Raw genomic sequence first — 27,219 nt, 5'->3', positions numbered from 1 at the left:
GATGAATCTGTTTGTTTTCTTGGCAGTCCAGGGTACATTCAGTACTCTTCTCCAGCACCACAGCTCAAAGGCATCAATTCTCCTTCTATCCTCCCTAGTCATTGTCCAACTCTCTGATGCATAACAAGTGATTGCAAAGACCATGGCCTGTATCAGGCGCACCTTAGTCTCCAGAGAGACATCGTTGCTCTTGAGTACTTTAGAGAGGTCCCTAACAGCAGACTTTCCCATGGCAATACATTTTTTGATTTCCTGGCTGCTATATACGACTATGTACATAGACAAAAATTGAGTGCGTGCATTCCAGGTAGACAGAGCAGCATAAACAAAGGATGCTCAGAGGACTCATGGACAAAAAGCAAACAGGAGTTGCTGCGGTTGGGAGGGATCAGCCAGGAACATGAAGGTATGACTGGGGAGACCCAGCTGAGTTCTAGGATCTACTGCTGAGTTCTGGAGGTGGCAGGGAGCTGGCTTCGTGGGTGAGTTAGCTAGAGAGAGCAGTGTAGGCAATAATGTGCTTTGTTGTGTGCTGTTGAGTCAGAACCGACCTATACCTGGTTTTCAGAGGTAATAAAACACACAGGAGGAGAATGCCCATTATTCTTCCGTAGGCCAGCTGGTGGACTCAAACCATGTCCAGAGGACCCATGGTCAGAGATGGGTAGCTTCTTACCACTAAGGCACCGGAGCGGCTCTCTCTGAATGTTGCTAGCGCCAAGTGGAGGATGGCTCTGGGAGATAGGTTCTACTAGAGGAGCTGCCGGGGGTCTGCTTTAAGAGCTCAGGGATCAATGGGGAGCTCTGGTGGCCTAGTGGCAAGAAGCTGCACTGCAATCCCAGAGGAACACGGTTTGAATCCACCAGATGCTCTGCCGGAGGAGGCGCAATATCCTCCTGTACCAGTCAGATTTGATTTGACGGTACACGCACACAAAATTTAAAAAAAAAAAAAAAGAGCTCAGGGATGTGAACAGATCGGAAGGGAGGGTAGTGAGGCTCGAGGAGGCTGACTGTCTTCAGTGTCAGAATCGCTGAGCGACTCCTGATCAACAGAGCTGGTCAGAGACGAGGCTGGGGAAGGAGGCAGACAGGCCTGGCCTGTGGTGCAGCTGGAAATAGTGGGGCTGTCTCCCCTTGCCGGGATGGCTGGGAACGACTTGGTGAAGCAGGCGATGCCACCTCCTGGCCTTGAAGGGCGACTTTTATCCAGGGAGATGGGTGCGGGCACTCCAGAAGGAGGTGGTGTGAGACAAAATTTGTAATCAGGTAACAGCTTACAGGCCAACTGCTGCCCGATGCTGGACAGAAAGGCTGTGATGCCTCCGGATGGCCCCGAGTGCCAAGGTGAGGAGGCTGGACTTAAGTTAGGCCAAAGGCAAGAGGAGGCTGGAAGGTCTGGGGTCATATTGATCGGGGGCAAGGAGAGTAGGAGTCTTATTGGTGGGCTGACTGAGGTAGAGAGACCTCATTTTATTTTTTATGTATATTGGCAAGGGCAGGGAGGCTGAGGGAGGCTTGGGGAAGGGGCAGGGGAAGGAGGCGGGTCCCCCTTGTATGATCTCAGCGGAAAAGGCTGCTGTGTGTTGGTTCTGCTGCCAGAAGAGCCACAGAGATGGGCCGCATGAGTCACTGCTCAGTCCTGCTAGCTCAGCCCACAGAGCCTGCTGCGGTTGGCAGGCCAAGTCATCTCCGGGCCCAGTCCCCTGGTGCTCCCCACCATCTGTCCCCATTTCTACTGGTAGTTTTGCTGTCCCAGGACGGTGCATTCTGGAGCTCTGTGCCTCTACCTCTGCCTCGGTTTGCGATTCTGCGTTATATCTCAGCTCATAGATGGCAGCCGCAAGTGGGCAGGGGGAGTGTGGCCAGTCTTGGGAACCTCTGCATAGTGTGGCAGGCAGGCCCTGTGCTAGGTGCTGACATACAGACATGGGTAACACAGTCTGTCTCCACAAAGCATAACTCAAAGCCCTTCACAGTGTCTCTGAACCTGTCTGCCTGTGCCCAGGGGTGCCTGGATCAACTATGGTCTGTGGCTTGAGGTCCCTTTTTTGCTTCTGGCATTGGAAGGAGTGGGTGTGCCTGCCAGTTCTGAGGGCTCCTGGGGGCCTGGCTGGTTGGTGGCTGGCGGTGGGCAGAGACAGTGTGCAGCAGAGGGGAGGGAAGGAACAGGAGATATGACTCAGTGGGGGTGGTCCCAGGACAGAGCTAGGGAGCGGCCAAGGTTAGTCCAGCTGCTTGGTGTAGCTTAGACGAGGCTGCGGACAGCCAGCCGGACTCGGGGGCTGGGTTGGGACAAGACAACCTTAAGACTCCTTTCAAGAAGCTAGATCAGCTCATGACGGAGACTCCAGGTAGTCTGTCTGGAGTCTGACTGCGTGCTCACATGGCAGTAGGGCTGGGGGAGAGCTACTGCTGTTGGCTCCACTGTGGTAGCTTTAAATGCTCTGGTTCCTTCCTCCAGAAACTTGGGCTCTGGAAGGAGGCGCCTGTCTTGGAGCCACAGAAGCCAGTACATCCACGATCACCTCCTCCCAAGCCTGGCTCTGCCAAGACTTGGGCATTCTGTGGGACACAGCGCCTTCCCCTGGCCATATACTCAACTTTCCCATAATCTTCCCATAAATTTTAGGGAGTATTAGGCCAGGTTTCACATGCCCCAAAGGGACCCCCCAAGCCTTAAAGCTGGGATCATACAAGTCATTTATTCAAGTGACTTCCATCAGCACAGGACCCTTGACCGTGGGCACTGCAGGAGCACCACTTAGTGCTGGGAGTGAGTGGACACGTATTTGACTGCAGCGGGCCTTAGGGGCAAGGAATGACTTATGACTTTTTTTTTTAATAGGTAAGGAAGCGTTGCTGGAGTGCCCTCGGCAGGTAAGTGGAGGTGCCAGGTCTGGACTGGTCTCTTTGGCTCCAGGATCCCCCCCACTGCAACCCCAGTCCCCTTAGCTGGGCTGTGGGTGTTAGTGGTGAGAGTCCATAAGGAGTGGGAGGGTGGGACCTGGTGGATTCTCCCACCGCGGAGGCCTCCCTGTCTCTCCACCCAGATCCCATAATGGATCACACAATCTGTTTCAAGGTGCCTGGCTGGGCCTGGAGACTGGAAGGAAGAGGGGGGCTACACACCACCACTCCCACCTCGGTAAAGATACCCCTACCTCCCAGCCGCTCCAGCAGCTGGTCTGCACTCTAGGAGCTTCCCTCGAACCCTGAGCCCTCGATTGTTTCTCTACGTGAGGAAATGGGATTTTAGTTACTTCCTACCTCATCGAGTAAGGTTGGCAGGCTGTCCTGGGTGGGTGGGCAAGGCAGCTGACGCCCCCCCATAGTCCCTACTCTCACCCCTCCCCACGATTCCCACCATAAAGCCTTTCCCCTCAAGCCATGCAAGCTCCTTCCTCCAATCTCATGCAAATCCACAAATTCACTCACCTTCGTGCCTTGGTCAGCAGATGACCCCTCCCCGGGCTTGCTCAGACTTGGGGTGGGCGCAGGGGGAACAGCCGTTGGTCGTTGCGCCTTCCCGACGACAGAGAGGCCGAGGTCGGGCGTGGAGGGTCCGCGAGCCCGCGGGGCGGCAGCGGGCAGGGCCGGAGCCGAGCTATCGGGCCCGCGGGGCGGCAGCGGGCAGGGCCGTTGCGGGAGCCGGCGCCCGGGTTCTCCCGTCATCGCAGCGTCCGCCGTCGGGACTGGCGGGTGGGCTGCAGCTCCGTCCTCCGACCTCCAGGGGGCGCCGCGGGGCGGCGGAGCAGCGGCCCACGTCCACGTCCCTTCCCCCGTGACCAGGAGGCGGCGCCCTCGGACGCCAGGCGGGCGGCTCTGTGCCCGCCGTCGAGGACACGGTGGAAGGTACGTCCGAGGATTTCTCGTTTGTTCGCGGTTTTCCGCAGTGCGTCCCGCGGGTGTGAGCGCAGGTGGCTGGGGAACGAGGCCGCGTGGGTTGCGGACGGGCGAGCCGGTGCCGAGCCGGCGCGGAGCGCGCATGAGGCCGCGAGCACTCGGCTCGTGCGTTCCCCACGGGGCGAGGCCGCCGAGCGTGGCCCCGAGTGTGGGCTTTCAGTATGGAACCCCGCCGGGACCCCTGCTTGTGAACACAGAAGGGCTCGGTTGGAGGGGGCTCCCTGATGTGCGCCCTCCTCCCCAGGTCTGAACTGCTGCACCTTTGACGCCAGTCCGCTCTGCAGCACCAAGCTGGTGCTGCCTGCGTTAACCAGCGTTCCTCACCCAGGCCGACCATCTTCAACCCACTTCCGGGATGAGCTGGGGCCTTATTTTACCCTAAAGGGTCCGCTTGGTCGTGAGCAGGTCCACCTTTAGGTAGGGGTTGATGGAACAGTCCCTGGAGGACGGGGATGAGTCCCCAGACTCCCAGGGCCACGCCACCGATTGGCGATTCGCTGTGTGCAGTTTTGTGGATGCCTGGGAAGAGGAGGAGCTCACCCCACACGGGGAGGTGACAGACCCTAATACACCAAGAGCAGGGAACGCTCAGGGGGAAGGGCCACAGGGCATCCCACCTCCCAGGGAGCTTCAGCCACGGCTAGAACTGGTGACTCTAGACGGGTCCGGGGATGGCCCAAAGGGCACAACACCAGGGAGTTCTGCAGCCCAGTCAGAGGATCCACATCCTTATGGAGTGGAGAGCCCCCTGTGTCCTGCGCCCTCCCACCTCAGCCTGGTGGAGGGTGTGAGTGACAGTCAAGGGAGAGACTTGACAGGGAGCCCAGTTTCAGATGACACCCTAGTGACAGCCAGCCTGGGCCCGGAGGACTTGGATAGCGACTCTGTGGTCCTTGGAAGCCCTTTATCACAGACAGCAGAGCTGCCAGAGGCAGGTCAGTGATGCTGGGCAGGGGTAGGCTGGGAAAGGAGTGGGAGTGCCTGGAGGTGGGTGTTGGTTGAGACTGGGTCCAGCTTTGGGAAGACCATAGGTGGCCCAGTGTAGATCCAGCCACTTCCTTTCCCTAGATCTCAGCAGATCCCATCCTGTCAAGCTTACTAATTGTCTCCTGATCCAAGACCTTGATTTTGAGCTGCTGGCCAGCGGCATGGCCACCTTGCCAGGTACGGGATGGGACTAGGGAGGGTAGACGTGGCATGGCCTCACTAGGTGGATGTTCACTGCCTCCTCCATGCAGGGACTCGGGACACACAAGGCCGGGCAGTGCTGCTTCTGTGCGCCCACAGCCCCGCCTGGCTTCACCCCAAGTGTAGCAGCTATGAGCTCGTCCGCCTTCTGCTCTACCTGCGAAGCATCCCCAGGTTGAGGAAGCGGGCTGGGAGATGGCATCTGGAGGTGGCAGGACCTGGCAATGAGATGCTGAATACAGCCCTCCCCTTTAGGCCCAAAGTACAGGCCCTGGGATTGACCGTACTGGTGGACGCGCGCACCTGCTCCCCAAACTCTTCCCTTTTCCAGGGGCTTAGCCAGCTGCAGGTGAGTGCAGGATCACGGCCACCCCACGCTTGTCCCTTTGTGCAGTGCTGGGCCAGGCCTGAGCGCAGATTGCTTGCAGGAGTCAGCTCCAGGGTCCGTGCATCAGGTGCTGCTGATGGGAAAGGTGCCAGAGGAAGTGCCCTCGGGTCTTCAGGTACAGAGTGAAGGTGCCAGAGGTGGGGGTGGGCTCTCTGCCCTCCAAGCCTGGGCCACATCCCCTTCTTCGTCTGCAGCTCGAGCGGGTACCCTCTCAACAGAGCCTGCTCACCTACATCCCTGCTGCCGAGTTGCCCGATTCGTTGAAAGGAGGCCTGTCTTACTGCCATCAGACCTGGCTAGACTTCCGGATGGTCAGTGCTCTGTGAGGGGCATTGGGGCCACAGGCAGCCTGGGTCAGCGGAGGCGTCACGCCTGGGCTGGGTAGATCAGGACAGAGCTGACTGCCTGGAACCCGGGCTGCCTGGGACTAGCACTGAGCGCTGTCCTGGTCATGCTTGTTTCCTACTCACAGCATCTAGAGGCCCTGCTAGAGAGCTGCCGGGTGGTCGGCGCCCTGCTCCAAGGGGCCATTGAAAGCATGAAGGCAATTCCCAGGCCCACGGAGTCCAGGGTGGGTGTCACTCTCTGAAACCTCCCAGTGCTACCCTCCTGTCTCCTTCCTGCTTTGCCATGACGGCCTCCTCTGCCTGTTGTCCCCGACCTCAGGAAGTCAGCCAGCTGCTCCGGCAGGCACAGGTCCTGATGCAGCAGGTGCTCCGCTCACCACGGCTGACGTGGCTACAGTGTCAGGGGAGCTTGGAGCTGGCGTGGCTGAAACAGCAAGTCCCAGAGGTGACCTTGAACCCAGACCATAGGTGGGTACCAGCCTAGGTAACAGATCTTGACCCAGCCCAGTCCACAGCATCCCACGCCAAAGAGTCAGTTCCTGGTCCAGGGCCATCCAGGACTGTGGGTTTCGGAACAGGCTGGGGTGGAGCAAGAGTTCTAAGACAGTGTGCCCCGCACCAGGCTGGCAGTGGATGAGGTCGACAAGCTGTACAATCATGTGGATGAACTGCTGCATCAGCTGACGTTGCAGAGCAACCGGCGAGTCCAGGCTCTGGAGTTGATACAGATGTTGGAGACCCAGGAGGACACACTGCACCAGGTGGGGACCCAGGGCCAGGCCAGGGCAGGGACTCAAGCCCAGTCCCACCCCAGCATCTCTGACCTTCCCCTGCTTGTGCCCCTCCAGATTGAAATATGGCTGCAGCAGGTGGGCTGGCCGGCACTGGAGGAGCCAGGGGAATCCTCGCTGGACGTGCTCCTCCAGGCCCACGGCCCTTTTCAAGAGCTGGACCAGGCTGCCCAGGTGAATTTGGTCACTTGTTCATTCCACAGGTGTTGATGCCCTGTGGCAGCCACTAGGAATAGAGAGGAGGTGAAAACAGATTCATCCCTTGCTTTCAGAACTGACAGTCCAAATGGAGATCGTTATGTGCCATTGAGTCAGAACTGACTCACAGCTGATTCTCCAGTGGGTTTTCAGAGGGCATAAATCATGAAGGAGATGATTACTTGTCTTTATCTCTTGGGTATTAGTTGGAATCAAAGGTTTACAGTCATTGTGTGTGTTCACCAATTGAGGCAAGATCTCTAGAAAGAAGCAACACAGTTATTTCTACCTGAGTATATAACAAAAACGTGACCCAGTAGAGTGTCTGGATAGGCTATCTTAAGAAGGTGCTTTAAAAAATTGTGGTTTTGGTGGTTTACAAAGTAGTTTAGGAGTTTAGGTTTCCATTAAAAAATGTTTATGCAGATTATTCAGTGCTAGTTAAATTCACAGTGCATGAGTATTCTGAGCAAGTACTTTCTAGCTAAGAATCAAAGGACAGGATGGAGGGTTGGGGATGGGAGATAGCGCATGAAAACAGCACATGCACAGGAAGGAGCAAGTGCGAGGAGACATAAGGCCGGGGAAGGGCAAACACAGACCAGGAGCGAGAGAGTGGGGTGAGGTGAGGCTGGAGAAGTGGTCGGGGCCAGTTCACTGGGTCATGTGGAAGGGGACTTTGTGTTCTGGGGACAGTGGAAGGGTTTAAGCAGAAAGACAATCTTGGAAGAGTGCCCTAGTTTCTGGGTCAGTGATGCTGGAGGATGGATGTGGAGAGATGGTTTACAGTGGTCCAGGAAGGAAGTGATGTTTGCTCTGGCCAAGATGGTGGCAGTGGAGTTGAACTTGAGAGGTTGACTTGATAGTGGATACTTGTGGTTGGGACATGAGGGAGAGTTGCTAAGGATGCATAGGTCTTTGAGAAGAGACTTGGAAACAGGACATTCTGGGACTGGGGAATTCACAAGTCCAGCCTGGATGTGCTTTTGAGATGACTGTGAAGGAATTAGGGGCGACCCTTTACTGGGCCTGGAATTGAGAGAAGCCTGCAGATGCTCACTGGGTGGATGTGGGCACGTGGGCAAGCAAGGTCAGGTAGGACAGTGGACGGTACTCAGGAACCCAAGGCATGGTAGGGGGAACAGAAGGATGAACCCCCACAGGAGAAACAAGACAGTGGGGATATATCAGGCAAGAGAGGGCCAAGGCCTGAGAAGTACCCAGAATTGCTCCATCCTGGGTTGGAGCAAAAGTAGACTAGAGTGGCCAAGGTTGGAGGTGAAGCTGAGGGACAGTGAGAGATGTCAGTGGATACACCTAGGCTTGGGGGCTGGACCAAAGGGCCGGGCCTGCTGAACCCAGTCTCTGCCCTCAGGAGCATATCAGGCAAGGGGAGAGGATTCTACAGCCACTGGCTGCCTGGGAAGCTGCCGAACTCGGCTCCCCGGGAGCCCGCTTCCTGGCCCTGCAAGCCCAGCTGACTGCGTTCTCCAGGGCTCTGGCTCAGTGGCACCAGCGGCTGGCAGATGCTGAGAGACTGCAGCAGTTCTTCAAGCAGGTGGGTGAGGGGGTCCCTGTCCCAGACCCAGGTGGTCAGTGGGACCCGAGGGGTGGCTGACCACCCTAGCTTTGCCTCAGCTTGGACCCTCTTCAAGGCCTGTTTTCTTTCATTGTCTTCAGCCTGACCCCAGTATCCTCCCTCTGCACCCAGGATGTGGCTGGGTTGGCAGGCTTTGGGGGTGAGAGGTGGCCAGGAGCAGGTGCACAGTTGCAGTGAGCTCGGCTCTCAGTGCCTGTCTTCCTTGGTGTTGCAGGCCTCGACATGGGCAGAGGAGGGCCAGCGGGTGTTGACAGAGCTGGAGCTGGAGGCCCCCAGGGTCGTGTTGCAGCAGCTGCAGCTGCACTGGACCAAGCACCCTGACCTGCCTCCTGCCCACTTCCGAAAGATGTGGGCGCTGGCCACGAGTCTGGGCTCAGAAAGCATCCGCCAGGAGTGCCACGGGGCCTGGGCACGGTGCCAGGACACTTGGCTGGCCCTTGACCAGAAGCTCGAGGCTGCACTAAAAGCTCTGCCCACAGGCAGCAGGAGTAGCCTCTGTGTCAGCCGGGTCCGCTTGGCACCCACTACCCCTCCTCTGAGGAAGGCATACAGCTTTGATCGGAATTTGGGGCAGAGCCTCAGTGAGTCTGCCCACCGCTGCCAACTTCCCTCCACTGTAGCTCCCTGCCACAGACCAGATGCTGGAGAAGGTTCCCTGCCTGCATCAACTCCCCCTGTACCTTCACCAGGCAGCTCTGACCCCAGGTGTTCCAACAGGTGCGGGCAGAGCAGAGAGGGCGGTGGGCAGGGCAGGGAGGGTGGTGGGCAGGGCATGACAGGAATCCCAAGTCCTGATTCCTCCTACATGGTAGGCTACAGCTGGTGCTGGCAGAGATGGTGGCCACAGAGCGGGAATATGTCCGTGCCCTTGACTATACCATGGAGAACTACTTTCCCGAGCTAGATCGCCCCGATGTGCCCCAGGGCCTCCGAGGCCAGCGTGCCCACCTCTTCGGCAATCTGGAGAAGTTGCGGGACTTCCACCGCCACTTCTTCCTGCGGGAGCTGGAGGCCTGCACCCGGCATCCGCCCAGAGTGGCCTACGCGTTCCTGCGCCACGTAAGCCCCGTGGTGCCCACAGCCCATAGCTGACACAGTCATATTCAGCAACAGGCCAGCCCCGTGCTGGGTATAATGCTGGAGACAGGCAAAGCCCCTTCCTGTCAGGATGGTCATAGTTAGGCAGGGGTGTGAAAATAGTAATTGAGATGACTGCCAGGATTATTGTGGTTCTGTGCATTTGAGTTGGTACCGACTATAACTGACCTCCAGTGGGTTTTCAGAGACTGTGAATCGCACAGGAGGAGATTGCTCGTCTGTCTCCTGTGGAGCAGCTGGGAGATTCATATTGCATGACTCTGGGTCGGCAGCACAACGTTGTCCCATTCAGGTGCCAAAGCTGAGGAGGCACCTAACCCAGATGGATGTGGTTGGAGTGCCCGATGGGCAGGAGTCTCCACCTTGGAGGAAAGTTAGGGAAGACCTCTTTGAGGAGAGCAGATTTGCGCTGAGGCCTGAGGAGGAGAGTGAGGCACAGTGCAGGGAACTGGAAGAAGAGTGTTCCACTGAGAAGCAAGTCCACCCAAGCCCCATGGCGGGAAACAGGCCTGTAGTTGAGGCGAGATGGGCCATCATGGCTCATGGAGAGGACAGGGGAGCAGTAGTCAGGTGGGATGAGATCAGCGGGTTTCATTAGAACTGTGAGGGGGGCAGAGGCTGAGGTGAAGATGCCACTTTTCCCCCATAGGGCCTTGGACGCTTGTCCCTGGCCCCTGTTGACGCTGGCCCCTTCCTCCCCTCCCACCTTGAAGCAGCACACACTGGAGTTGGAGGGCATCCTGGGGGTGTGTTGACATCTTGACTCTCCCAAGCTGAGAGTGGCTGGGCCCTGGGAGTGGGGCAGCCTTTGGGCCCGGCCCCCTGGTGTTGAGCTGAGACGCCTGTCCCCACAGAGGGTGCAGTTTGAGATGTATGCGCTTTACAGCAAGAATAAGCCTCGCTCTGATACCCTGATGACCAGCTATGGCCACGCCTTCTTCAAGGTAGGCAGCCCAGGGTCTGTGGGGGGCAGGGGCTCTCCTGCAGCCTCTGGAGGGCCTCCTCCTCACCCCGCAGGATAAGCAGCAAGCGCTGGGGGACCGCCTGGACCTGGCCTCTTACCTGCTGAAGCCCATCCAGCGCATGAGCAAGTACGCGCTGCTGCTGCAGGAGCTGGCCAGGGCCTGTGGGGGGCCGCTGCCCGAGCTCAGCGCCCTGCAGGCTGCCCAGAGCCTCGTGCGCTTCCAGCTGCGCCATGGCAACGACCTGCTGGCCATGGACGCCATCCAGGGCTGTGACGTGAGTCATCCCTGGCCTTGGTGGGTGGGGGCAGTGACTGGAGGGACAAGGGTGAAGCAGCCAGACACTCACCAGCTGGCCCCTTCTTGGCAGGTTAACCTCAAGGAGCAGGGGCAGCTGGTGCGACAGGATGAATTCACGGTGCGCACCGGGCGCCGCAAGTCCCTGCGCCGCGTTTTCCTCTTTGAGGAGCTGCTGCTTTTCAGCAAGCCTCGCCGAGGACCCACAGGCACTGACACGTTCGCCTACAAACGCTCCTTCAAGGTGGGCCCCCCAGCTCCATCCCCTCCCTGGACCCCCTTCTCTCCCCACGGTGGCGCCTCATCCAGTCCTCTCTCCTTGCCTCACAGACTGCAGACCTTGGCCTGACTGAGAGCTGTGGGGATGGCAACCTGTGCTTTGAGATCTGGTTCCGTCGTCGTAAGGCCAGGGACACCTACGTGCTGCAGGCCACCAGCTCAGCCACTAAACAAGCCTGGACGAGTGACATCTCTCATCTGCTCTGGAAGCAGGCTGTCCACAATAAGGGTGGGTCCCTGTGCCTATTGCATCCTTCCACCTCCTCCCTTAGGTTGTAACCTTGACCCACACGAGCCTGGGGACAGCCTCGAGACCCAAAAGCCTGGGCAGGGACTTGTAGGTGCTGTGTGAGCAGGAAGCAACAGCAGCAGCCAGAGAGGAAAGAGCCGGGTCAGGCAATGCTGCTGTTACTGGGCCTGACTCTGGACAGTGTTAACCTCTATCAACAGCCTTATTTTTAAAAGGGGAAGTTAGGAGGAGAGAGCCTGAGACCATTGAGCTCAGGACAGAACTATGTGTTTTATGTGAGAGATTTATTTAAGGGAGGATAGAGGCCCAGGGCAAGGCTGCTGTCCAGAGGAGCCCTGCCTCATGCCCGCTGTCCGCCCAGAGGTGCGCCTGGCTGAGATGGTGTCCATGGGTGTGGGGAACAAGGCTCTCCGGGACATTGCCCCCAGCGAGGAAGCTATCAACGACCGAACCATCAACTATGTCTTCAAGAGCCGAGGTAGTGCCACCTGCGGGGATGGGGTGAGGGACCCGCTCTGGCAGCAGTGCCGGCCGCTGTCGGTCCACCAGGCTCTGGCTTGTTACAACTGGACCTTCCCTCTTGTGCAGAAGTTCGCTCTCGGGCCTCCATTGCTGTGGCCTCACCTGACTCTGACAACCCCTACCTGGGGGCCTCCAGCTCCTTTCTTGGAGACCCCGCCTCTTCCTCTGTCCTGGGACCTCTCAACCTGCACCTGTACAGAGATCTGACTCTGCTAGGCCCTCACTGCCCTCAGGGTCCCACCATCTTCCCTGAGGAGGCAGCGCTGGAGGCTGAGGCAGAGTTGGGCAGCCAGCCCTCCTTGAGTAAGTCGGGCGTAGGCAGGTGGGAGGCCGTGGCCCAGGATCCAGACCTCCTGTGCTCGCAGCTAACTTGATTTCCCTCCCCAGCTCCTGAGGACTCAGAGGTCTCCTCCCAGTGCCCATCAGCCAGTGGCTCCAGTGGCTCTGACAGCAGCTATGTGTCAGGGCAGGCCCTGGGCAGGGGCCATGATGACCTGTCCTATGTGAGTGCTCTTTGGCCCCTAGCCCCCAGCCCCTCTCTATCCCACTCTGGGCCTCTGGGTAGAACTGGAGGGGGCTGGGTCAGATCCTGTTACCCAGACACACTGCTCAGGGAAACTGGCCATACATAGTCCATTTGGCACCACAGGTCTGAGCTCAAGCTTGAAGATGGACAGTGGATCCAGCAGCTTGGAACCTCTCCTTCCTCTGAATCTGCTGTGACCAGGGTGTGGCTGGTCACCCCCTGCCTGCATGGGCAGCCCTGTTGACTCCTATTTCTGATGTCTGCCCACTGGACAGGCCACAGGCGACCTTTCCAGGGAAGTGTGGCCACACTGAATGCTCACATGGAACCCTAGACCCTGCAGTGTGTTCCCCTCTCTTCTTTTTCCAGCCCCTCTGCCACACTGTTGGTAGGATTAGGCTAGAGCGAATGTTCCACGCTCTAAACAGGTGCAGTAAGTACCCAGGTCTTGGGCACGTGGGTTCCCAGCAGCCGCTTCCCAGCCTCCTGACTTAAGTTAAACTTCTCAGACAGTGGCAGGCCCATCGCTGTTGGGCCTTTGCCCTTGCCTGCCTGCCTCCCTAGTCTCGTCCCTTCTTCCCAGAGTCACTGTGGTTCGTTTGACTTCATGAATAACTTTCATTTAGCGTTATAAGCAGTTTTGCCGTTGGTCGTTAGCTCTTTGTGGTCTCAGAAAGACAATTGAGGCCTTGCTTGTTGTGGTTTACAGTTTTATTTGTTTACAATAAAAAGTAGACTGACATGCACATGCTTGAGTAGGCACATGCTTTCTGGGGACATGCCAGTTAAAATGAGCCTTAGCTGGTGGGGTCAGTGGGGCAGCATCTCAGGGTCGCCTACCCATCTTGTAAATACTTGCCCAGGATAGAGTAGGAGACAGACCTAGACAGGCCCCTCTGGATGAGCAGGTCCACACATCGGCCGTACTTCCTGGCGAAAGGCAGTGTGAGCTGAAAGGAAAGGCCTATTTTACCCTGACGTGGGCCGTGCGTGCACTCGCCACCTCTGGGTGGGTATGGGTCTTCCCAGGGGCAGGGCTGGTTCAGACTGGTTATACTTCCCCAAGGCAGAGCTCACAGAGCTGTGGCTGCTTAGGGCTACTGCGGACCTAGTCAAGATGACCAAAGGATGCATTGTTTGTTTTCTGTCCCTAGATTTATGCTGTTGATGCCAACTTCCTTCACCTTTACGACCAGTAGACCAGGCCAAGCCTTAAGAGCATTTAAATCCTAGCATAGTTAAGGTGCAAAATGTTCTGATTCATTTAATTACTAGGATGCCAAATTAATGAGAAGTTAGCTAGACCCCCTTTCACCTACAATGCTGAAATAATATCTTCAAATCCTAATGGAATCCCAAACAGAATAACAGTCCTTATTAAACATTTCCTTTTATTGGTGAAGCATGCGTTAAAGCAGCTTAAATAGAAGAGTGATGTATCATTAAAAAATGTGGAATGAATGGAATTCCAAAATCTCTGTAGATGTTCATTGAAATGAAAAATAAATAAAATTTAAAAAAATGTGGCATCATGGCGAAAAAGGGGAAGTTTTTATCGTTGGTTTAAAAGGTTTGAATCCTAGTCCACTGATTATACCCCAAAAGTTGTACATCTCCAGGTGTAGCCAGATTGTTGGTGTTGACAGCAAAGTTAGTATTGTTAAACGGAAATCCAGGCCTGGAATACTCGTTTTTGACCAGTTTAAGCTGGTTCCCTCCAGCACCATCCCTCTCCTCCCCTGGACTGGTGGCCTGGCTGTATGCCAGCCTCCTGGGCAGCCGTGGCCTGGCCCTCTGGCAGGGTCTTTGGTGGGTTGCCATTCCCAATGGGGCAGGGCCCATCCTTACCTCCACCCAGCTGTACAGGCGTTCCTGCGTGTGCTGGTCATCCTTGAAGCCAGAGATGGCCAGCAGGTCCACCACAAACTGCTTGGGGCTGATGTGTAGGGTCTGCAAAGAAAGCCCATGTCAGGCAGGACTGTGGACAGCCATCTTCATAAACGTGCTTGGAGCCCTTCAGAATGGGATGCAAAAAGGGGTTTGCCTGGGCTTCCAAGAGTCCTTGGGGGGGTGCTTGCTCCAAGTCTGCCCCTTGACCAGGCTCTTTCTGGATGTAGTTGCCCTCCCCTCCAGCTCCTGTCTTTTTTTTTTTTGGCAGCCTCTGTGATTTGTGCTACATTGCTACCCTTAACTGATTCCCTGACCCCATCCTTGCTTCCTGTGAGGGACAGTGGAGAAGGATCCAGGGTGGCCCAGAGCCGGCGGCCTGTCGCACATACCCACAGCCGATTGGCCAGGGACACCACCTTGGCAGTGGTGGCTTTGGGGTCCTTTTGCCTGATGGAATCCAGGATGACGTCAGTGAGGAAACGGTGACATTTCTGTGCATAAAACATCTCCTCCCAAGACAGAGAGAAACTCAGGAAGGTTGCCTCTGTAGAAGGAGGGGAGGGTGAGTGTGGCCTCAGGACAGCCCAGGAGAAGAGAGGGGCTTATGAGGGAGATCCCATTCTGAAGGGCCCTGGGAAGGGCCGGGATAGGTGTCACCAGGAGCCTCACCTCGGGGCTGGGTGCTGTCTGAGGGTGGCACCTGCCTGAGGTAGTCCATCTGCGTGGTGTATACGATGCTGTCCTCAAAGAACATGCAGGAGCCGTCACTGCCCACCACAGGGGGGTGGGTCACTTTGAGGATGATCCCTGCACTGTTGACTTCACTGGCCTCAGGCAGAGGCTGCTCAGGGGCAGGGGTGTCTGTGGAATCAACGTGGGGAGGAGACAGGGAGTCAGCCACCCTGCCCACCCCCTCACCCCCACATGCTGCTGCTGCCTCCAGCTGGCGGAGGCCTGTCCTGGCCTCTTCACTGCTCTGGAAGCACTATAAGCCAAACCCTGAATTTCGGAGTTTCACGGAACTAAGTCCTGTTGCGGAACTGAGATTGGTATCACAGAACAACTCAACTTGCTGCTGTGAGAACCGACTCATAGCCAACCCTCCAGCAGATAGATCTTCAGGAGGCTGAATCACTCGGGAGGAGATTGCCCATCTTTCTCCTGAGGAACAGCTGGTGGATTTGAACCACCACCTGCGAGTGAGTGAGCACAGCTCCCTGTGGCTGTGCTGGTTGAGATGGTGTCACTAAGGTCCAATAAGAACTCGTTTTGAGACTGAACTTTTTTTTTTAAATGAGAAGCCTTCCTGGTGATCCCTGACCCTTGTCCACTCTAGAAGAATGTACTTGATGGAGGGTCCCAAAGGCCTCAGGCAGGACCTGAGCCACCAAAGGGAAGGCGACAGAACACTGTGGGGACTCTGAAGGGGCAGACAGCAGCCCACTAGGGCAGCTTTCAGCATACTTCCTTGGAACAAATCTCCCACCCCACCCTCTTTGCAGTTTTCCAAGTGAGAAAGAAACTCGGCCACATCCTTGGTCTGGTACCTCCCCTTCCTCCCCTCAGTCTGTTCTACCTGGAATGAACTCAGCATCTAATCCTTCCCCTCTTCTTGCTGCGTTTCCTCTGCGCTGGGGCAAGCTGGGAGTGTACACTTGACCCTATCTCTTGCTGTCTAATTTAGCATCCTTCAAGGGCTGTCCCTTCCCTCAAGATGAGGACAAAGTGCTACATCATCAACAAGGCCTACAAGGCTTCTAGGGATTCAGCTTGCCTCCTATATTCTTCATGTGAAGCGTCTTCTCAGGCTGGACTAAAAACACACATAATTTTCTTCTTTCCGCTTTCTGACTCTCCAAAACCCCTGCTTCTGTGTCCCCACACCTCCTAAGCACCTCCTCCTGGCCCTCATCATTTCATGTCTAAGCCCTCCAAGACATGTCACTATGTGTGTATACTGGTCACCTCTGTGTTTGCTGCCTGCCCAGAGCTGACATTGGCTAGGGGAGGGGTTTAGGAAGACCCTTAATGAGGTACATTGATTCAGTGCCTGGGGTAATGGAGGTAGGTGTGTCAGAGACAGTAAGATTGGCATGAAATAGAGCAGGGTTTAGGGCTGTTGTGCATAGGTCTCTATGAGTCGCAGGCGACTCGACGGCACATAACTCACACTGTAGTCTTCACCTCCATTTAACTTCTGGATGAGACTGAGGTCAAGGACAAGACAGAACTCACCTCTCTCCTTTGGCCTCTGTCTGCCCCAGTCCTTCAGGGTGACAGCTTTTTTAATGGAGAAGTATGGCTTAAAGGTTGGCTCTGGTCCTTTGTCATTGGCCTGTGGATTGGAGTCTTTCTCGAAGGCTGTGGGATGGGTTTTCCAGGTGATTGAGGTGCTGGGTTGGGAAGAAGCTTCCCTTCCCGACAGAGGCTGCAGAGTGGCCTCTTCCGAAGGGCTGTTCCGGGGGGCTGTCAGTGGCTGCAAGTCCCACTGCTTGCAGCTGGCCATGTCCCACTCCCTCACCAGGGAGATGAGTTTTTGCATGGGTGTGGCAGGTGGGTCTTTAGTCTCATACTTCTGGGGGAGGTTGTTTGTGGTGCACTTTTTCTTGGGGGGACTGTCAGGATGGCTCCCCCAGTGTCTGGGGTTGGCACACAGACCAGTGCAATGTGAGTACATGCTGGGGTTCCCTGCCCTCTTGGCACCCCTGCAGAGGGGCACTTGGACGGTCCGCGTGTACTGCTCAGCCTCCTCCGTCTGGCTGGACCTGGTCAGTGTCCCTTTGGCCTTGTTCCATGGAGTCCTGTCGCTGCAGTCTTGCAACTCCACAGGCATGCAGGCTGTGGCCTGGGGAGAGAAGGACACGGTAGCTCTGGGCACGTTGAGCTTCCACACTGAAGCCCGGCGTAGGCTCTAACAGGCCAGGGCTGTGCTTGCTCACCCAGCAGGCCCACCCTCTGCATGGCCACCACTGGAGCCATGTGGCCATTCGGTCTCAGAGGGCTGGTGCCCAAATGAAGGCCTCATTCATTCACCAACAGTGGACAGTGTCAGAGGCCCAGGCCTCCAACAGCCAGCTCTTCCTTAGGTCTCTCAAGATTCAGAACCGAGTTGCCATGGCAGGAATCCATGCAGGCCTTGCCTTTTCACTTTTCATGCCCCTCAGTAGCTATGCCTGCCCCTCAAGGCCTGTGCTGTTTTCTCTGAGGGTAATAAGAAGGCAAAGAAGGCCGAGACTTACCTCTTTAGCATCTCTGCTGAACTCCATCAGTGACCCTGGTGCTTCTGTCACCACATGCAACCTTCTGATGGGAAAAGCTTCTTCATTTTCCGATTCTTTCTCCTGGGTCCATGACCTGCAGAACCCGAGAGGCTAGTAGGCAGCCACTAGGCTATTGGTCAGTTGGTCAGGTCCACCCTTTGTCTGGGAACCAATACTGGATGATGGGGGCGAGGGGACTCGTGAAGGATTTTGCTCAAGTTACTGGACAGTCCTGGGCGTGGCCCACCAGCAGATCAAGCCTTACTGACAGGTGGGCGTTTGGACAGGGCTCCCGGCTCAGAGGGGAGCATACCCCCGGAGTACGCCTTACTTGTACGCCTCACACTGGGCGAGGGCTTCTGAAAGGGATGGAATCTGATATTCCTCCACCTCCTGGCAGAATAGGGGCCATTCCCTGCAAGGATAAGATGATGGGCTGAGTGGGAATGCAGGTGGGGGGCATAATCCCCCAGAGCTGCCGCCATCTTTAACCACAAGTCACGTACAGGAAGTGATGTAACCTGGCTCCTGAAGGGAGCAAACTCAGATTCCCTTCGCTCATAGACGCATGGCGTTAGCTTCAGTGCCAGAGTCTCCTGCCTCACTTACTTAAATTCAGATGGTAAAAAGAGTTTGCCGAGTCTCAGGAAGTTGAGGACGTGTCGGAACATCTGGCCGTCCCCGTGGATCAGCAGGGTCTGTCCATAGGTGATCCAGTACACTCTCTGCGAGTTGGACAGCAGCTCTGGGTACTGGGAGAGATCAGACACCACACTTAGAGCCACGAGCTGGGCCTCTGGTGAGCGGCGGGTCAGTCTCGTCTCTCTTCCTTTTCCTGGACTACACTAGAGCAGAGAGGTGTTCCCCCGTCTTATGTGCCTCAGGGAGCTATAGCGGGGGGCAGAGCATTCAGGGAGAAGCACGCCTTTGGCTTCAACTTGGCTGATTGCTGCTCTACCCGGCTGAGGCACTTAGAAGCCCACCCTGTGTCCCAGTTCAGTCGAGGCTCCTCAGAACAGGCCTCCTGTACACCTAAACTCTTAAAAAAAATTTTTTTTTAATTTTATTATTTTTTTGTGTGTACCATCAAATCAGATCTGACTGGTTCAGAAGGAGATTGTCCCTCCTTCTCCAGCAGAGGATCTGGTGGATTTGAATCGTGCACCTCTGGGATTGCAGTGCAGCTTCTTGTCACTAGGCCACCAGAGCTCCCCTCCACACCCAAACTCTTGAGGGCCTTCCCAGCACACAGCTCATTCCATTCCTGCTCATATGAGCAAAGCACGTTGGGCAGTGGAGCCCAAGGAAAGTCCTTGTTCTATGCATGCGCTGGAGGCTGTGTGAGGGTCAGGTGACAGGTGACAGGGCAGCTTGGTCAGGGAAGGCAAAGGGAAGGAGGGCAGGCTGGGCTGCTGTACCTTCATCAGCGTCTGCAGAGTGGTTGCGTACCAGTGGCTTCCAACGTAAACCTTGACGATCTGCTGAGGAGAATACACAGTGATCTCTGCTGTCCACTCGTCGTCTGTGGAGGCCAAGGAGAGCAAACACAGCACGTGGTCAGAAGGCCATTGTGGCCAACAGTGTTAGCACCCTGAGACTCTCCGTCAGTCACAGTGTGTTAACCGCTCTGAGACATAGCAGACATCCCTGACGCCAGACTTCCTTGCTGTTCACCATCTGGTTTCTCAGGTGATGAAGTGGGTTTATTTCTGTGTGTGTACCATTAAATTGGATCTGACTGGTACAGGAGGAGATGAAGTGGGTTTAGAACAGCAGATTCAGAGGCAGCTAGTGACTCGGGGTGGGGAGGGAAAGCCCTCTGGGACTTAAACCCAGGAGAACCATTCTCCACCTAACAAGCCTCTCAGAAGTGTCAGGATGAGATTCCCACTCATCTGTGCTGTCTCTGGTTTCTGGCTACATGTGTCCTGGGGGTGTGACTTTTCATGTGACTGCACAGGCTGGAGCTAGGTGGCCTGTCTTACGTGCTTCTGGTCTGGCAAATGTCAGAGCTAGCCTTCGTCACATCAACACGTCTACAGAGTCCAGGGCCTCTAAGAAATGTCTGGAGAATGGGAACATTATTCTGGGAAGATGAACTCATGACTTTATTTCCTAAGAAGGGCTATATTTCAGCTTTTTTCTGATGTGTATCAGCCAACAGCTCATCCGCTCTGTAACGAGTGAAGGGTGTTGGACCAGATTATATAGCTCAGAGGTTAGAAGGACAGGAAGTCACTAGACTCTGAGTTTCATGAAGAAAAGGACTGGGCTTGTATTGCTCATTTCTGTAGCCCCAGTGTCTCCCCCTGTCCTGTATGCGATAAGTGTGCAATACATGTTGAATGTTGCTGTTGGGCTGTAATAATTAATAAGTAAGTAAATAAATAAATAATAATAATAATAATAAAAGCTTTAACTTGACCTAAAAAACTTCTCAGGAAGTGGCACGGACAGTTGGTACATGTTGCTGGCTGTGGACTCTGATTCAAATTTAGCTTGACCACTTATAACCGTAACATGAGCAGGTTCCCTTACTGAAGCCTCTCCGGGGTCTGTTAAATAGATCAAGGATCAAGCCTCCTCAGATGGCTATGAGACCAGATGGGTGTGAGCTCCTGCACCCTTCAGGGGTCGTTGGCCCTGTGGGACCCACACCGGGTGGTACACACAACTCTGTGTGCACTGCTTGTGGCTAAGGGATGAGGAGGAGAGATGGAAAGTGGAAGTTTCCTCTTAGGTGAGACCCACAGATGTTTTCTAGCTTTTCTCTCCTTATCTAGTAGTCCCAGGCTCTAGGAACCAGGAACTTCTTTCCTTTCTTTCTTTCATCTTTTCCCGCCAATCTCCTAAACCCTTTCCTGACTCTAAATTCAAACCAAGAAGCTTTGCCATTTACTGAGCATGTCCACAGGCGTCAGAGTCCTGGGCTCCAGGTGAGTCTTCAGAGCCACTTTCATTGGCTCGTAGGTGATGTCCTTCTTGTCCAGGAAGGCGCAGAGCTCATATACCTCAGAGAGGGTCTCGGTCAGGGGCAGCCGGCAAGTCCCCAGCCAATTCCTGCCCAGAGAAAAGCTGGTCATCAAGAGGCTTGGCACTGCACCCACACAGTCTCTAGCCTGGACCCTTTGCGTGCCTAGGCTGTCTCGGGACAACATTAACTTCATTAACATCATTTTCTTCATTTAACTGGAAGTCTGGTGACATTGGATGGCAAGTTCAGAGCCAAGGTTGACCTACTTCAGCAAAGTCTACATCAAGTGATTGCATGGCTCCAGGTCTGTCTCAGCTTCCAGAAGCCAGGCCAAGGCCCAGCCAGTCCCTCCCTGCCCCACAGGTATTTGCCTGACATTTCAGTTGGAGGTGAGGGGCGGAGGACAGCCTGCCAAGGTCTTGAACTACTGAAATCCTTTGTTCCCTGGGGAAGCACCTGGGGGTCTAAACATCAGCCCCTTCCTCTGAAGCCCCTTGTATTTGCCTTGTGTGACGTCAATTGGGGGGACGTCTCTGTGAGAGGCAGGTGTTACAGGGCATATTGTAACACAGCCCCATGGCTCAGGGCTGGGAGAATGCCCTTGCATTGTCCTTCCCAGCATTCTTTGGTGCTCTGGGCTGCCTCAGTTCCCTCACCAGTTCTGTGCTGAGCCCACCACAGAGAGGGGCCTTATCATAGCAGGACCTCAATGAAGAGTGGATCAAAAGACCCTCAGAAGAAAAAGGACAAGTGGTCCCCCTCCGGGAAAAAAAGTACATTTACCTTCATCTTGACACTTTCTGAACAGAAGCGGATGAAAGACTATTTGGAGCTGCCCGCACTTTGCACCAGGGGTCAGGGCTATACCAAAATGATAGCCTTGGGGCAAGACAGTGGTCACAGTGACCAACTTTCTCCAGGGGTTCCGAAAACCCTTTGCTACCTCTAATGCTGGCACTAATGTTTCCTGACCTTAAGTGGGCTTCTGCACTGTTTTGCCTCTATAAATGGGGACTGGGTTCTCTGTTTCTGCACTAAGGGAACATTCAGACACTTATCCCTTCAGGCAAGGCCCAGGTATCACCTCCTCCAGGAAGCCTGCCCAGGCCCTGGCCTCTCTGTGCATTCAATGGCCCTCCTGCCACCCCAGTCCTAAGTGTGGCCGTGGGAACATCTGCATCACCCCCTAGCTGGGGAGGGAGGACCAGACACTCTGAGGTCATGGCCTGGCCCCCTCAGACCTTTCACAGGCTGAGGCTAGCACACACAGGGAAGGGTGCAGAGAAAAGAAATATGAATATGAAACATGAAGGGGCCTTGTGACTCCACAGCACCAGCCCCCTGCTCTGAGGTCCTAACCCCATGGTCATGGTGGTGGGGGAGTGACAAGAATGACGAGTCTTCTCTCTAGGGACACTACTTTTCTTGGGCTTGTGAGCAAACACCAAGTTGCTCCCCACTCCCCAAGGAATGCACAGCCAGCCTGGCCTGGTGGGACTATTCTTTAAGGCGCCCTTACTTGACGTGCTGGAAGAGGACCCCGTTTCCTGTGATGTACAGTCGGCTTCCGTCCAGCGTGCTCTCGATGCGTAGCTGGCCCAGCGCGGAGTCTGGGTACTTGACGAGCAGACCGAGGGCCAGCATGTACAGGGGCTTCACCGAGTCCAGGCCGGCTGCGCGGCCCCCCTTCCCAGGGCTCGGCGGGGGGCACGAGGGCCGGGAACAGCCACCTGCACCAAGGACAAACGGGTGACTCCTCGACACGTCACAGTCATGGCTGTAGTGGGTCTTGCTTTGCGCTGTTGCCTCAAAGTAGCACTAAAAGGGCTTTAAAACAACAACAACAAAAACAACCAACAACAACAAAAAAAACAAAACAAAACCCAAAACAACAAACCCACTGCTGTTACATCTATTCTAGTCCATGGTGACGCTCCCTTGGTCTCGGAGGCTGGAGATCTCTACAGGATTATCTCTGGCTTCTCCAGCGGAGTGCAGGGAGAATTCAAACCGCCAACCTGTCGGTTCGCAGCCCGTACATAAGGCTAAGCTCCTTATCCACCACCACCGAGTCAATTCCAACCCTCCACTGGATTTCTGACTGAGTCCTGGCGGCCTAGTGGGAAAGGAGCTGTGCTGCCAACTCAGAGGTACATGGTTCAAACCCACCAGCTGCTCCACGGGAGAAAGATGAGCTATCTCCTCGTGTGTGATTTACGGCTTCTGAAAACCCACTGCAGTGCGAGCTATGAGTCGGTTCTGACCTGATGACACGTAACAATGACATTGGATTTCTGAGGCTGTAACTCTTTACAGGAAGAGACGGGTCATCTCTGTCTGGTGAAGCGGATGGATTAGAGATGCTGAGCTTTCAGTTAGCAGCGCAGCACCTAACACACTGTGTCAGCAGAACTCTGTCCGTAAGGCTCTTTGGGGCTTGTACAGCTAAAGCCTGAACCGTATAAAAGTCAGTACACTTTTTGTTTTTTGTTTAGAGGTCAGAACTATTTGGGAAAGGGGAGTGACTGGCGTGATTTACCATATTATCAAATCTAAGTTTCCAAAATTTCAAGATAGCAGCCAACAGGCCCTATGCTCTGGGAATCACGCTGAGTTCCAGGTTCTGTTCCAAACATCCAAGTAAAGGTCACTAGCCACAGCCCAGAACCCTCCGTGTGCTAACTCCTTCCCACACGCCTGCGCCCTTTCACAGGCCCTCCTGGGCCGACGTTCCCTCAGAGACACTGCTGTGTGACTTTTGGGGCTGGCACTGGGGTTGCTGAATCACAGGGCAGGAGCTTGTCCTGCAGCGGGCAAGCGCCATGGAACACAGCGACCTGATCCATTGGGCCCTGCCCCACAAAGACGATGGGCCAGGCGCTGGGGCAGTGCTCACGGATGACTTCCAACCCTCAGAGCAGGCTGACAAGGCAGGGAGTGCTATCCTGCTTTCACAGAAGAGGAAACAACATTCAAAGCAGAGATGGGACAGGAAGTCAGCTCTGTGGATCCCCAAGGCTACCAGAGCTGTTCCACTTAGGTGCTGGCTGTCCAGAAGGTGAAACCATGCTTTACGGGATGATGCATGGCTGCTGAGTGCGCCTACGTGTCCTTCGCCTGTTCACCTTGTTGTGTATGTACTCCTTCCATGTTCTCAGAGGAAGAGACCATTGGAGGAGGGGTCAGAGTCCCACCGTGCCCTTAAGTGGATTCTAAGACCCTACGACAGACCTGCTGCAGGATGCTACACCGCCATGAGAGAGGGGGTCCTATTTTCCCAGAGAAGAGCCTGGGAGAGCTGAGCCTTGGACAAGGCCCCATGCTGGCTTCTCCCGGGATAAGTGCCTACTGCTGTGGAAGCTGAGCTTCACTGGCTGAGGCCACCCAATAGCTGCTCACTGCACCAAGCGCAGCTCCACGGACACACAGGGGTGGGAGGTGAACAGCGAGAGGAAAGTCAGAGGGAAGCTAGAAGGAGGTAGGGCGGGGGCTGGGAGAGCTGGGGGTCAGAGTGTCAGGAACAAGCAGAAACAGAGGGTTGCAGGGTGTGCGGACAAGGGAATTTGGGGGTGAAGTGGCAAAACTTAAGCACTAGTGGGGAATTTACTGAGCACTCCACACCCTCCAGCTGTGCTTGGAAGAGCAGGGCTGGGAAGAAGGGGTGGGTGCTGCGGTCCCCATTGGCTCTCCTCCGAAAGCAGGGCCCACTGACCTCCCCTGCCCTGAGAAGTCTGTATTTGGGCCCAGCCTCCATCTTCAGGACTTTCTGGTCTGGTTTCCCCACCCAGGGCTGGGGCTGGGCTCCCCATAGCCTCAGTGGGCTGCCAGGTACCCACCCTAAGGAGACGCTTCGCAGATACAGGGCATGAGGGGTTCCAGGTTGAAGTTCATCCTCCTGGATTCTAATTCAGCCAAAACACTAGATTTTCTTACTGCCATTCAAAGTCCAGCACGGTGGTGGGAAGGGAGATGTTTGTTCTTGGTTTTTCCATCTCAATCCCAGCCTAACTCTGAAGGTCAAGGGAAAAGCAAAGTCTCCCCAGGGGACATACCCATGTTCATCCGGTATAACCTTATGGCTTCAGTGAGCTCAGGGATTTCCAAAATTTCCACTTCTGCTTCTAACACATCTATGTTGGAGAAGTTATCTGGCAGTAATATCTTCTGGGAGCGGAGAAAATTTACTTGAAAGGCAACGGGAAACAAAATGAGTGAAAGAGGTTACTTCTAATTTAACACTAGGTCCAGCTGTAATTTATCTCAGGCTCTCCTTGTTCTGAAACAATTTGTAACTATGCCTGGTCAGATTAGCTCTAGACTCTACGGTTTACAAGATGAAAGACCCCAAATCACGTTGTCTGGGCCCATGGGTGTGAGCTCCCATGGGTCGTCTGAGGCAGGCCCTGAGCACACTGCCCAGAAGAGCTACCCTGTGAGCCTTGAGCCCCCAAAAGTGGGTCATTCCAAGAGAAGGAGTTGTCCTGCTGCTTAGAGAGGAGGGGACTGGCAGAGGCTGGCTGGCAGGTGGCACCTGAAGTCGGTCCCCGTCTAGATTGCAGAGTGGAGATTCAGAAGCACATTGTGGACAGTTTTCTAGGTGGCTATGAGCCGGAATGGCTGGGATTACAGGCGTCTGGACCCGGAGTATAGGTTGGGTGTTGACTGTATCCAGACAGAAGCAGCATCTTAGAATCAGCAGCCATTCAGTTCACTCATCCACTAGGGCTTCATGGGAGCAGTGAGTCAGGGGAGAAGACAGCTTTCTCTCCAGGGCCCCAGACCTCATCCTTCCTCAGGTGATTAGCTCTGGGGGACAATTCTATGACTGGTGGGAAATTGCTATCGTTCAGGGCCCACCTTCCCTTTTGAATTTAGTGGGATTGTGTGCAGGTGAGGGCCATCCTTTGATATTGTCCTGTTTTCTCATTTTATGATGACGGGAACTTAGATTTAAAAGGGTGGAAGAGAAGCTGACTTAGACCCTGCCCTTTCCACCAACCCCTGTTGTTCTTGCCACCACTCAGGCAGTTTCTAGTGCCTCTTTGTTCTTAGGCCACTACAGTCTAAACAGCAAGTGAGATAGCTCTGAGGCCAGCTATGCCATTCTGGCATCGGCTTGGCTTCTGGAAGGCTCTCAAAGCCTCTGGCACGCCTCAACCACCTCTGCCCAGGAGGTTCCTGAGGCCATGAGCACCAGCTGAGCCTCTGTGAGATCTGAGGCGGGAATAGGAAATGAGAAGGGGTGGGTGGGTGGACCCTTTCTCCCCACTGTGCTCCCCGCTCCCCAAGCCCCTGGCCCCCAAGGACTGAGCTTCACCAATGAAGCGGAACTCGCTGCACTCGCACTCAATCAGGGCCACGGTCTCCGCCAGCCATAGCAGGTTGTCCTCGGTCACCAGGCTCGGGTATTTGGCCACCAGGCTCAGAGGCAGGAAGCAGTAGTGCACTTCCTCTTCCGTGTCCAACAGTGGGGTGTCCATGAGCCCCAGAGGTGCCTTATCGTGCAGGCCTGGAGAAAAAACATCCAGAGGGACATGGCCACCTGCCAGCAGCCAGGGCCCTGAGTCCAGCAGGGGCCCCAGATGAAGCAGAAGTCACCCAGGAAAGGGTCCCTACCAAACACCTCCCCTTCCTCTCTGTCTCCTTAGGTGTGCGGCCTTAGAGGTTAGCAGGACCCTGGTGACAAGGGGGACAGGGTGTGTGTAAATCTATTTTTTTGCTGTAGACAGTGAAGGACAGTGGGACATACCATGACATTTTGGCATATGTACCAAAAGTCATTAAATTCACACTGGCTGCAGACGTAATTCCTTCTAATTTCTCTAACCAACCACAGTGACCCACAGGTGAAATGGATGCTTTTGAGTCCACTGGAAATTCCGAACCACTGATAATCATGAAGGCTGCTCTGGTGGCCCAGAGAGGCCCGTCTATGCTGCGAGGCCCCCAGACAGTGGTCCTGTGGGGACATTCCTTGTGTGGTGGTGAGAGATGTCTGGCAAGGATGGCACGATTCTCTAACTTTCAGGAGGGGATGGGGCACAGCCCAGCCTGGCCCAGGCAAAGGCAGGGTGCAGACGTGTGGTTCCAGTGGGTGAGGAGCCATGGGAGGGCTCAGGGCAGGGTACGAGAACAGAGGGGAGCAGAGAGAAGTGGAGGGGTCATCCAGGAGTAATCTCGGCATCTGGGTGCTCTTCGGTGGGAATGTTTTAGGGTGAAGGGAGAGGAAGCCGGTAGGAGCTTCAGGAAGAGCTGGCTACCCCTGGCTCTACCTGTGAAGGCTGGACTTTTTATAGGAAATTCTGAAGGTTTGCTGATACACTTCCACGTTCTCCAGTAGTTTAAAGACGCTCTCTCAGCAACAGGAATGTCTGCAGGCCGGACTCGAAGATGGTGCTTTCCTTCCTTCAGATTATCCAGAGTCTGTGAGAAAAAGGTCATGTCACCTTGGGAGTTCTATACCAAGTGACTCTCTGCTAGCTCCAGGAAGAAACACCAGGAAAACCAGCTTATGATTTATCTCAGTAAAGTGTCCTGCAAGCAACTGAGTTAGTAACAACAACAACAAAAAGAATCAATCAATCAATCAATCAATCAATCAATCAGGTCTGTAAAATGACAGGCTGATTTTTCTCAAGAACCAATGACCATCTATCTTCTGATCCTTTTCATTATGGTGAAATAAACATAGCACACACTGGGCTGTTTTAATTGCTGGTGAACCAACAGCAACTCTTTTTTTT

The 27,219-nt window shown here is 55.0% G+C and overlaps 2 protein-coding genes across 2 annotated transcripts in view; one reads left to right on the top strand and one right to left on the bottom strand.

The window, feature by feature from the left end:
• The first annotated feature begins 4,333 nt into the window (after nt 1-4,333).
• Nucleotides 4,334-13,037, top strand: PLEKHG4 (pleckstrin homology domain containing, family G (with RhoGef domain) member 4). Its single transcript, XM_006878898.1, has 21 exons — nt 4,334-4,841; nt 4,975-5,070; nt 5,145-5,268; nt 5,350-5,443; nt 5,523-5,597; nt 5,677-5,793; nt 5,955-6,053; nt 6,149-6,297; nt 6,452-6,590; nt 6,678-6,794; nt 8,194-8,376; nt 8,633-9,135; nt 9,231-9,477; nt 10,371-10,460; nt 10,534-10,755; nt 10,849-11,019; nt 11,106-11,283; nt 11,666-11,782; nt 11,893-12,129; nt 12,214-12,329; nt 13,026-13,037. The coding sequence occupies exons 1-21, from the start codon at nt 4,334-4,336 to the stop codon at nt 13,035-13,037; spliced, it is 3,594 nt and encodes a 1,197-aa protein (XP_006878960.1).
• A 151-nt stretch (nt 13,038-13,188) lies between these two features.
• The window catches only part of KCTD19 (potassium channel tetramerization domain containing 19), a 33,096-nt gene continuing 19,065 nt past the window's right edge, over nt 13,189-27,219 (bottom strand). The window contains exons 5-18 of the mRNA XM_006878897.1: nt 26,749-26,899; nt 25,794-25,985; nt 24,529-24,660; nt 21,996-22,206; nt 20,402-20,562; nt 18,921-19,024; nt 18,112-18,254; nt 17,834-17,917; nt 17,482-17,596; nt 16,478-17,087; nt 14,912-15,103; nt 14,632-14,786; nt 14,201-14,302; nt 13,189-13,302 (exon numbers count right to left, since the gene is read on the bottom strand). Coding sequence (XP_006878959.1) covers nt 13,189-13,302; nt 14,201-14,302; nt 14,632-14,786; nt 14,912-15,103; nt 16,478-17,087; nt 17,482-17,596; nt 17,834-17,917; nt 18,112-18,254; nt 18,921-19,024; nt 20,402-20,562; nt 21,996-22,206; nt 24,529-24,660; nt 25,794-25,985; nt 26,749-26,899 — 2,466 coding nt within the window. The remainder of the gene's footprint in view (nt 13,303-14,200; nt 14,303-14,631; nt 14,787-14,911; nt 15,104-16,477; nt 17,088-17,481; nt 17,597-17,833; nt 17,918-18,111; nt 18,255-18,920; nt 19,025-20,401; nt 20,563-21,995; nt 22,207-24,528; nt 24,661-25,793; nt 25,986-26,748; nt 26,900-27,219) is intronic.

The sequence above is a fragment of the Elephantulus edwardii genome, unplaced genomic scaffold, assembly GCF_000299155.1.
Source record: "Elephantulus edwardii isolate Elephantulus edwardi_28Jun2011 unplaced genomic scaffold, EleEdw1.0 scaffold00001, whole genome shotgun sequence".
Taxonomy (NCBI): domain Eukaryota; kingdom Metazoa; phylum Chordata; class Mammalia; order Macroscelidea; family Macroscelididae; genus Elephantulus; species Elephantulus edwardii.
The sequence above is the reverse complement of the archived record's forward strand: the minus strand, read 5'-3'. Positions and strand labels throughout refer to the sequence as shown.

Bases quoted from the DNA above. Each gene is read 5' to 3' on its own strand.
- PLEKHG4 (XM_006878898.1), top strand. From the start codon at position 4,334: ATGGAACAGTCCCTGGAGGACGGGGATGAGTCCCCAGACTCCCAGGGC. The intron at 6,054-6,148 runs GTGGGTGTCACT...CCCCGACCTCAG, and splicing joins CCAGGCCCACGGAGTCCAGG to GAAGTCAGCCAGCTGCTCCG. The intron at 9,478-10,370 runs GTAAGCCCCGTG...CTGTCCCCACAG, and splicing joins CCTACGCGTTCCTGCGCCAC to AGGGTGCAGTTTGAGATGTA.